The sequence below is a fragment of the Crinia signifera genome, chromosome 19 (assembly GCF_055691185.1).
Source record: "Crinia signifera chromosome 19, ASM5569118v1, whole genome shotgun sequence".
Taxonomy (NCBI): domain Eukaryota; kingdom Metazoa; phylum Chordata; class Amphibia; order Anura; family Myobatrachidae; genus Crinia; species Crinia signifera.
In genome coordinates this window covers 125,710,059-125,720,545 of record NC_139226.1, presented here as the reverse complement: position 1 = coordinate 125,720,545, position 10,487 = coordinate 125,710,059, and the positions used below count along the sequence as shown (strand labels likewise).

At 49.9% G+C, this 10,487-nt stretch overlaps 1 protein-coding gene across 3 annotated transcripts in view; it reads left to right on the top strand.

Moving 5' to 3' along the window:
- The first annotated feature begins 7,469 nt into the window (after positions 1–7,469).
- Positions 7,470–10,487, top strand: part of SAMD11 (sterile alpha motif domain containing 11) — a 160,307-nt gene continuing 157,289 nt past the window's right edge. For 2 of the 3 annotated variants that reach the window (XM_083163284.1, XM_083163283.1), the window contains exon 1: positions 7,470–8,510. In XM_083163284.1, coding sequence (XP_083019410.1) covers positions 7,898–8,510 — 613 coding nt within the window. In that variant the 5' untranslated portion in view covers positions 7,470–7,897. Of the gene's footprint in view, positions 8,511–9,431; positions 9,504–10,487 lie in introns of those variants that run through there. The other variant, XM_083163285.1, reaches the window with a different exon arrangement.

Below are 10,487 nucleotides of genomic sequence, written 5' to 3'. Positions count from 1 at the left end.
AGAGTGATAAACAGCCAGCCAATCAGCTCCTACCTGCCATGTCACAGACTGTGTTGAAAAATGTCAGGCAGGAGCTGATTGGCTGGCTGTTTCTCACTCTCCATTTTATCACTTTTGAAGCTTAGAGAATCTGGCCCAACATCTTAAGTGACATTTATTGATAATATTATTACGGTGTGTGTTGACCATGTGGGTATATTTTAGATTAAAGGAATAAAGATTAAGGTGCTCAATAAATGAAAGTGCAGATGTGTGATCCCCAACCCAAATAATAAAAACATCATCTATATAACAGCCATAGAGGACTAGGTTTGTACCCAAGTCGCCACCAAAGATGATTGTATCCTCCACCTGCCTCATACAGAGTTTGGCATAAATAGTCATTAACCTGGTCCCCATGGCTGTTCCCATCAATTGTGAATAAAAGTGTTTTAAAATTTGCTAAATAAAACATATTGGTCAGTGATGTTTTCTGTGTCTCTCGCCGAGATCTCCATCTCTCTGTCATTTAGTGTGAATTTTCTGTACTCCAAGTTGATGTGGTATATTTTTGTACAAGTTTTGTCAAAAAAGCATATCAATTTTTTTCATTTAATATTTTGAATTAATTGTAAAAAGTAAGTAGTGTCTTTAATGTGAGATCTGAGGGATGAGACATATAACTAAAGGAAAGAATCAACATAAAATTACAAATTAGATGAAAGTAAATTAATACAAGAAATAATATGATGACCCGGTGGTGTGGTAAGTGAGCAATGGATTTTAGGCAAGTGATAATATATAGGAACTAATGAGTGGTAAGAGAAAATAAATTGGAACTCCTCCCTGGAAATAACACCATCTGTTTTGTCTTCTTCCAGTAAGTTGGAGAGTTCGGGCTATTTCACACACTCCGGCTCCTGCCGGGCGATGAAAACCCGCACGGCTAGGAAGCCGTGCAGCACACAGCAGTTTAGAATGGAGGGGATGGCCGCAGCCATCCCTTGCAGTGGTGGGATCTGGCTGCAACTGGGCGGCCGGGCCGTGGCCATCCCATGTGAATGGACACAAGTGTGTCCATTAGTAACTACAGTGCACGGCACGGCTTCTGGCCGTGCGGGATTTCGCTGCCCGGCAGGAGCCGGAGTGTGTGAAATAGCCCTTCCAGTAAGAACGTGGGATCTCCAACCAGCTTCTTATACGAGGCGTGGTTCTCCAGTTGCCTGGAAACTTCAAGTAAATAATCTGACCTATCCTTGATCACCAATTCTCATCTTCTGTAATAACGATGAAGGTATCTTTATTCAACTTTTTTAACATTTTCATTTCCAATTTGTATAGGAATCATTCTCCTCCAGCATTGTAAAATGTCTAGGGCATTTGATTCTTCTGAATCAAGTAATATGGGTGTGGCCTCATCATTTTTCTTAATTAGAATTCTTCTAGCACAACACCTTTTCTGACAGAGTGTTCAAATGAGCCTATTGAGTTCTACAAATAAATCAAATATATTAGGAGTTGAAGTTTATACATGCACATTGTGCACAAATGATGTAAAATCTCTATATGCATGTGTTGATCACATAGGTTGCTGTAACCATACAAGACACCTTCTATAAACTGAGAAAAACATATCGAACAAACAAATACATTTCATAATGGAAGAAATAGAATTTATATTGAAAAATAACAATTTTTGGAATGGCAGAAGATTTTTTTTACAAACAAAAGGAATGGCAATGGGAACAATGTTTGCAATTTTGTTCGCAAAGATCTTAAAAAGTTACTGTCATACATGAATTCAAACACTATAGATTTAGAATTTACTAATAGTGATCTCAAAGATCTTCGAGATCTTGAAGTCTTCGTTCAAAATGAGAAGATCCTCACAAGAGCTCATACAAAGGAGGTTGATGGGAACAATATACTACCACCCAGCAGCAATCACCTTAGAAGATGGATCAACAATATTCCAGGAGGCCACTTCAGGTGACTGAAAAGAAACTATATGGAAGAGAAAACGTTTCAACAACAAAGTAAAGAGATAAAATAAAAGTTTATGAAAAAGAAATACAAAGAAGAACTTCTTGATAAGGAGATGAAAAAAGTACAATTCTTCTCTAAAGTGTCTACGGCCTGTGCATCTTCTGAATCAAGTAATATAGGTGTTGCCCCATTTTTTTCTTAATTAGATTTTGTCTAGCAAAAAACAACTTTTCTGTACATTTAGTACTATTTGCTATTTTTTCTTTTATGATTCAATTTCTTACGTTTTTTTTCTTCCTCCCTCACCTTCTTCCTTGAAGCTTGAGCCTCTTTTCTTTTGGGGTTCTCCAGGAGTCGATCGTGGTTCAAGTTCTGATTCCTGTGGATTCTCCTTAAGTGGGTGTCTCAAAAAACTCCAAACTTAGAGTGGCTCCAAACTTTTTCTATATGGGTTTTATCTTTTGGTCTTGTTCCCATTCCTAGATCCTCATTTGGTCGATTTTCCTTTTCTCTCTCAATTTCTGTTCTGAGGCTCATCAGATCTGGAGGATCTATAACCAAAGTAGATTCTCTGTCTACCGCTTCTATTGTAAGTGGCATTGTGTTCTTGACACCAAGATCTAGAGCTGGTATATTGAGATGTAGATAAAGAGGGACTGTATCAGTATCTGATTTCTTGTAGTTGATCCTATGGTGTTGAGTGGTGTTCTATCTGTTTATTTTGTGTTGTATAGACTTTACTTTCCCATATATTTAGTCATCTAGATCCTTCTTGAATTTTTTTACATTTTGTATCTAGCAGGATTTTCTCAAATATAGACAGTTTCTGGAAAGAAACCTGATCTCTTTGTATTTTCTCATATGACTGAACTTTAGTTTAGTTGAGGTTTAGTGTCACGATTCAAGGTCTGAGAAATACTTACTTGCATTCCAGGTGTTTCTCTAGGCTTGCTTAGAGACTGTCATCTAGGCGTTCCAGTGTCTGGCCGGCGGGGGTGTGTGCGGTCTCCCGCTGAACACAGTCTGCGGCCCTTTTGCTTACAAACTCCCAGCATTGGACCTTCTCTCCGTTACAGACCTCAGGCCTTTCCACATGTACACCAAACATCAATCCAGTCTCCAACATGGGCGCGGCCATAATGGTTTGACTCACAGGAGTTCCTCAGTCAATCCTTAACTGGCCATTCTGACATCACTCCGCTTAAACCAATCCGCTGCACTCTCTGCCTATAAATACGCTGAAGCTGGGCTAAGCAAACAGTCAGTGCAATGATGTCCTTAGGGTAACAGTGTCTCCTGTTACCTCTGAGTGTTTCCTGCTTTCCTCAGCATCTGCGGCTTACCACCTTGCTGCAGTCTGAAGGCCCCCTTACACTATGCGATTTTCGGCCGATTTCATCCGATTTCGGCCCTTTGGGACGATAACTCGGGTGAAATCGGCCCAAAATCGCATGTGTTTGACATCTGATCTGATGCACGGTCCCGCGTGAGTCGGATCACGGCGTCGGACCTGCAGAACATAAGATATATCGGAATCTGAGCCATCATGGGTGCTTTTTAGCACCCACGATGTTCAGATCCGATATATCTTTATATACAGCCCCCCTGTCTTACTAGCAGCGCCCCCCCCCCCGCATTGACGGCTCTCGGCGGAGGTAGTGCAGGCGGGGACCGCAGGCGTCGCAGAGCAGAGACCGTCAGCGCGGTGGGAGAATAGGAAGAAATCCTATTCAAAAGACCGGGCGGCCGCTGATTGGCTGAGCTCTCAGCCAATCAGCGGCCGCCCAGTCTTTTGAATAAGATTTCTTTCTATTCTCCCGCCGCGCCGTCAGTCTCTGCTCTGCGACGCCTGCGGTCCCCGCCTGCACTACCTCCGCAGGGAGCCGGGAGCCGTCAATGCGCGGGGGGGGGGGGGCGCTGCTAGTAAGACGGGGGTGCTGCGGGGGACACAGAGTTGGCAGTAACAGAGCTGGGCAGGAAAAGCTGTCAGCGCTGGAAAAAAAAAGCCCATACAATGAATGGGCAGCCTGTGATTGGCTGAGCGCTCTCTCAGCCAGTCAGCAATTGGCTGAGAGAGCGCTCAGCCAATCACAGGCTGCCCATTGATTGTATGGGCTTTTTTTTCCAGCACTGACAGCTCCCGCCTCCCCCTGCCCGGCTCTGTCACTGTCCCCCGCAGCGTCCCCTGCACGCTGCCTTAGCAGCGCTCCCCACCAGCAGCCCTGTTCTGCAGCCCCCCCCTGCTCCCCGGGTTTACATGTGATAAATCGAGACGATTTATCACATGTAAAAAATGGCACATCAAGTGCCAATTTTATCAAGCTCTGCCGGGGAAGCTCAGGGGGAAGTCGGGGGCGACTTATCCTCAGGACAAGTCGCCCTAGTGTATGGGGGCCTTGACTCCCTCCAGTGTCCAGACTGGGAAATTGCCTTGGCTCTACCAAGTCCAGCACAAACTTCATTGTTTCCCGTACTATTGATAATTTATCATTCCTGCTACCTCCATTGCTTAATTCTACTATTACCTACTCGCATATCAGTACCTCCATTACCTGCCACCACTCGACATAGATACCACCACCATCGGTGAATACTGTTTACAGTCATCATCGGTGGAACTCTTCAGTGTCTGTGTTAGTGGTACCAGCTTGAGCTTCATACTACAGTGCTCTCTTCATATTCTCCACCATCAAAGCCGAATGTTGTTTAAGTTATTATACTTACGGCTTTGGGTCTCCAACATTGCTTTCAGTGGTTAGCATTGTGTATATGCAGTCCAAACTAATTAAAGAACCCATCTTCCGTTTCACTCCAGCCTCAGTACAAAGTCACCCCACAGATGTGATATTTAGTTTTTAAAGACATTGGGGGGGATGTACTAAGGGAAAAATGCGGTAACTCCCCCCCCCCCCCCTTTTCGGGTCTTTTTTACTGCATTTTCAAATGTACTAAGACTCGGCCACCACATCTTCGCCAGGCATGGTATACCCCATAGAAGCCTATGGGCTTCTTATCACCGCCCGCCACAGATGCCGACGTTGTCCCGTCCTCTGTGAAACTCCTACCCTAGTAACAGGTCACAGCCGGAGGTCCTTCCGGCTGCAGGGGAGAGGAGGAGGCGCCGGGGACAGCCGCAAGCTGCTGAAGCCCAGGGATGTGACGGAGCTCCCCCCGGCCACCACATCACAGGTATCGTGGGGGGCCTTTGTCACCACATTGCGATGCTAGTCGCATAGCATCACTGCGGTGGTGCGGCAAGGGGTGGCAATGTATTTTAATACATCCAGCCCCCAATCTCTGTTTCTAAACTCTTCGATTTCTCCTGTTTAAATTTTATGACTACCTCGATAAAGGATAGAGAATATATATATATATCCAGTGTGCGTGTGTATCCGCAACAAACAGACTGCCCTTTGCTTTGCATTCTGGATATTGATAAATCAGACAGCGTTGCATCCCCATAATGTTTCACGTTTTTAGTAAATTTGTCTGTGACAATAATAGGCTTCGATAAGAATGTGAGCATTGCAGAGCTTGGTAAATTCTCCAATTAAGCAATCCCCTTAGAAACCTTTGGAGGTCTTCTTTTGCGGTCAGAAATAAAGGGGCCGCAACAGGCAATGGGTCATAGGGTCGACTATAAAAAAAAGTTGACAGTCAGGTCAACCAGAGGTTGATCAATATTGGTCGACAGGCCATTTGTCGCCCAAGCAATAGGTCGATGTGAAAAAAGTCAACATTAAAAAAGGTCATAGAACAGACTTGTTTTGCGCTCCCAGTTGTATGGATATTTTCTGTGGGGGGGGGGGGGCTGCCTTACTTACAAGATCCCCTGTTGGATGGGGGATGGAGAAAACATGGAAAACAATTGCAAGATGGTGCCCCTTTAATTGGTCTTGTGATTAGACCAGTTCAGCCTTAAATCTTTAATTCTCTTTCAAGCATAAAAATGAAGTCCGTAAAGTTCAAATGTTTATTAAACGTCTCTTTTTTTTTTAAGTTAAGGTGGCAATATTTAAGATAACATTGACGCTCTGATATTTCAGACACCTGAAAATAGCAAAACGGAATACCCAACGCGTTCTAGACCACCAAGAGGCTATTTTAACACACCTTTAATAAAGGTATGGCCCCCGTGGGAGGCTTCCAGCAGCCTATTAAGGTATTCCATCTATTTTTATGGACTGAATTAAACTAACTCATTTTGAACCCTTTTTCCTGTGAGAATTGTCAGGATTAAAGGCCCCCATACACTATCCGATTTTGGACCGATTCTGGCACTTGGGCCGATAAATCGCGTGAAATTGGACCAAAATCGCATGTGTTTGACATTTGATCCGATGCGCGGTTCCGTGCGCATCGGACCGGATCAGGAGGTCGGACGTGCAGCATGTACGATCACGTCCGACCTCCTGCAGCGGGCGGGCAGCGGCGGCTCTTGAATAAGGGAAGGGGGTACCCCAAGTACCAGTGAGGAAGCAGTATAGCCGTGGCGGGGATCAGCGTGCTGTCACTGTGCAGCCGGCGGGCAGCGGTGATCAGTGTGTCCAGTACCGCAGCGGACGGGCAGCAGCGGCAATTACAACTTTAAAATAAAGTGTCAAATGACTGCCCGGCTATTGATTGGCTGAGATAGAGCACTCTCAGCCAATCAGCAGCCTTCTTCCGTGGCCACTGATTGGCTGAGAGTGCTCTATCTCAGCCAATCAAGAGCCGGAGAGTCATTTGACACTTTTTTTTCTAAAGTTGTATTTGTCGCTGCTGCCCGCCCGCTGCTTTGTTGTGGACACTGATCACCGCTGCCCGCCGGCTGCACGGTGACAGCCCGCCCCACTGTTTTACCACCGGCATTTGGGTGGGGTACAAACCCCACCCAAATGTAACTCTCTCTGCACAGGTTACATCTGCCCCACCTGCAGTGCACATGGTTTTGTCCATTAGCAAACCAAATGTGGTTTGCAAGTGAACCAGAATCAGCCAATTCAGAGTAAAGAATAAAAAAAACACCTGTTTTGGAAAAAAATGTGAAAAACTCATGTCAACCGAAACATAAAAGCTGCTATCATCCATGGTAAATGTAGTTGTTGGCTGATGTGGCACCAGGGAAAAAAAGAATATCAGTGTTTGCTTTTATTAAAAGTAAAAGTGGGGTTATGCAAGAAATGGAGGAGGGTTAGGCGAGGGTTAACTCCCCTGGCACAGGCCAGAAGACGTGCGGCATAATTATTATTATTGTGAGTTCCTTTACCACAATGTAAATAGTTTCTATTTAGCAGATAATAATGAATGATCCCTGTTGATAAGAGATCCGCCAGTGACATAACCCCCATCATACTACACATAACACATGTGGCTCTCTCAGGTGCACAGCTATGCAGGCTGCGACCTCCAAGGCAGCTGACGGGCACTGCATGAGCCGCTGCTATTAGACGAGGGATGTCGTCCGTCGCACACCCCCCTCGCCTCTCAGACTTCCCCCTCCCGCTGCCGCCTTTGCTGTTTAAATGGGCCAAGTTGGAGCCGCGGCGGAGACGGCGAATGGTGTTTGGTCAGAGAGAGTGTGAGAACTCCAGCGTGTGACATGTGAGAGGGATCCCCCTGCACAGCCCGTACACCCCCCCTCCCCTTCCCTCATGAGCGGCGGCGGCACTGCTGGGGAGTGAGGCAGGAGGCACCGCGTGTCTCTGCCGCTGGGAATAAGTAACAGTTCTCATCCTCAGTGACTGGAGACAGCGCAGGCTGCAGGTGGATGACACAGGACCCCCGACAAGTTGTTGTTCCCTCTGCTGCCCACTTCGCGGGGGGCACGGCGTGCGGGGGCGCCGGGGGCAGCAGGGCACGGGGAGCCCCGGAGTGCAGCCCGCACAGCGGGGGAGGTCGATAGGGGATCAATAAGCAGCATGATGTCTCCGGTGGCTCAGCCCTCTCCAGCATGTCATGTCTCAGCCGGGCTGGGAGGCAGATCGGCAGCGGAGGCGCCGTGCGAGCAGAAGGAGGATCTGTGAAGCCGGAGACCCGGGGGAAGGAAGCCGCCGCCGCTGCCTGGACAGTGCCGGGGAGGAGAGAGGCGCAGCGCCCGGGGCAGCCCAGGGGCACCATGCCGGCCATCAAGAAGGAGAGACCGGACCGCGAGGAGCTCGCCCTCGCCGCTTTCAACCAGCCCATGGACACTATCCCCGGATACCTGACCGCTGCCATCCCGGTGGTGACCCCGCACCCCCCGTCCTACCAGCACCTCTTCGCCCCCCACGCTCACCGTGCCTACCTGGGGCTGCATGAGCCCCAGCACCCGCCGCTGCCGGACGACCTGATGCTGGAGAGGTTCTCGTCCATCCCCGACTTCCAGCCGCTGTTTGACCAGGGGGAGCCGTGCATCGAGGTGGAGTGCGGGGAGAACAAGGCTCTGCTCTACATCCAGAAGCTGTGCCAGGGCAGCAAGGGGCCGTCCATCCGCTACCGGGGAGAGTGGCTCACTCCCAACGAGTTCCAGTTCGTGAGCGGACGGGAGACGGCCAAGGACTGGAAGCGGAGCATCAGGCACAAAGGTACCGAGCGGAGTGGCCGGGGGGACGGGGAACTCTCCGCAAAGTTAGGGCAAAGTCCGCCGGCGCCCTCCAGCCTGTGCCAGCGTGTGCCCCCAGCCTGTGCCAGCGTGTGCCCCCAGCCTGTGCCGGGGGGTGCCAGCGTGTGCCCCCAGCCTGTGCCGTGCATGCCAGCGTGTGCCCCCAGCCTGTGTCGTGCATGCCCCCGGGGGTGCCAGCGTGTGTCCCCAGCCTGTGCCCTGCATGCCCACGGGGGTGCCAGCGTGTGCCCCCAGCCTGTGCCCTGCATACCCACGGGGGTGCCAGCGTGTGCCCCCAGCCTGTGCCGGGGGTGCCAGCGTGTGCCCCCAGCCTGTGCCGGGGGGTGCCAGCGTGTGCCCCCAGCCTGTGCCGTGCATGCCAGCGTGTGCCCCCAGCCTGTGCCGTGCATGCCCCCCGGAGATGCCAGCATGTGCCCCCAGCCTGTGCCGTGCATGCCCCCGGGGATGCCAGCGTGTGCCCCCAGCCTGTGTCGTTCATGCCCCCGGGGATGCCAGCCTGTGCCCATCCTAGCAATAATAGTTCGTCCCGCACCAGGCGCGACCCAAGAACTTGCACTTCACCTGCAGCACCGGCCAGTGCCATGCACAGGGGGTCTGTGCCACCCAGGCGTCTTACATGTCATGTGCATGGATGTGACAGCGGGGGCAATGGGGCATCTGTCATTCGCCCCCACATGGTATTTAACCCTTTGGACGCCACTAGGCTATTCTGGCTGTGGATGGGTTAATGTTTAACACTTTCGCTGCCCCCCTCCCCTCTTCCTGGCAGTGTAATTTGGGGCGGGGGGTATCATCCAAGCCTGGTTATAGGAAGCGTGCAAGGGCTGGTGCTGCTCAGTGACACGGCCCGCACCTCCTCCCTCCCCTCCGCCTCCTCCCTCCCCTCCTCTCCGGCGGTGACCCCGGCTCGCTCTCCGGATGGGGATCTGAGTCTGACACTCGCTGGCTGCTGGAGGTAAATGGGGGGAGGGATACTACTGCCCCGCTCATACCCCCTCGTCCCCCGGTACCTGAGGCAGGGGCAGGCGGAGAAAGTTTCCTAGAAGAGAAGGGAGGGGTCGCGCCGGGTAATGCGTGGTGATAGCTGGGGGCACGGGTAACATAGCGGGACGGGGGCATGATCCGTGCTGCAGCGTGGCTGGGGGTACTTAGTAGTACCGTATGATAGTGTGTGTGTGGGGGGGGGGGGGTTACCTAATAATGTATGATAGTGGGGGGTTACCTAGTAGCGTATGATGGGGGGCGGGGGGGTACTTAGTAGTATCGTATGATAGTGTGTGTGTGGGGGGGGGGGACCTAGTAGCGTATGATTGGGGGGGGGGACCTAGTAGCGTGTAATAGTTGGGGGGGGTACCTAATAATGTATGATAGTGGGGGGACCTAATAATGTATGATAGTGTGGGGGGTACCTAATAATGTATGATAGTGGGGGGGGGGGGACCTAATAATGTATGATAGTGGGGGGGGACCTAATAATGTATGATAGTGGGGGGGGGTTACCTAATAATGTATGATAGGGGGGGGGGTACCTAATAATGTATCATAGTGGTGGTGGGGTACCTAATAATGTATAATAGTTGGGGGGTGACCTAACCATGTATGATAGTGGGGGGGGGGGACCTAATAATGTATCATAGTGGGGGGGGGGGACCTAATAATGTATCATAGTGGGGGGTACCTAATAATGTATCATAGTGGGGGGGTACCTAATAATGTATGGTAGGGGGGGGTGGTACCTAATAATGTATCATAGTGGGGGATACCTAATAATGTATGATAGTAGGGGGGGACCTAATAATGTATCATAGTGTGGGGGGGGGTACCTAATAATGTATGATAGTGGGGGGGGGGTTGACCTTATAATGTATGATAGTGGGGGGGGGGGGTGACCTAGTAACGTATTATAGTGGGGGGGACCCAGTAGCGTATGATAGTGGGG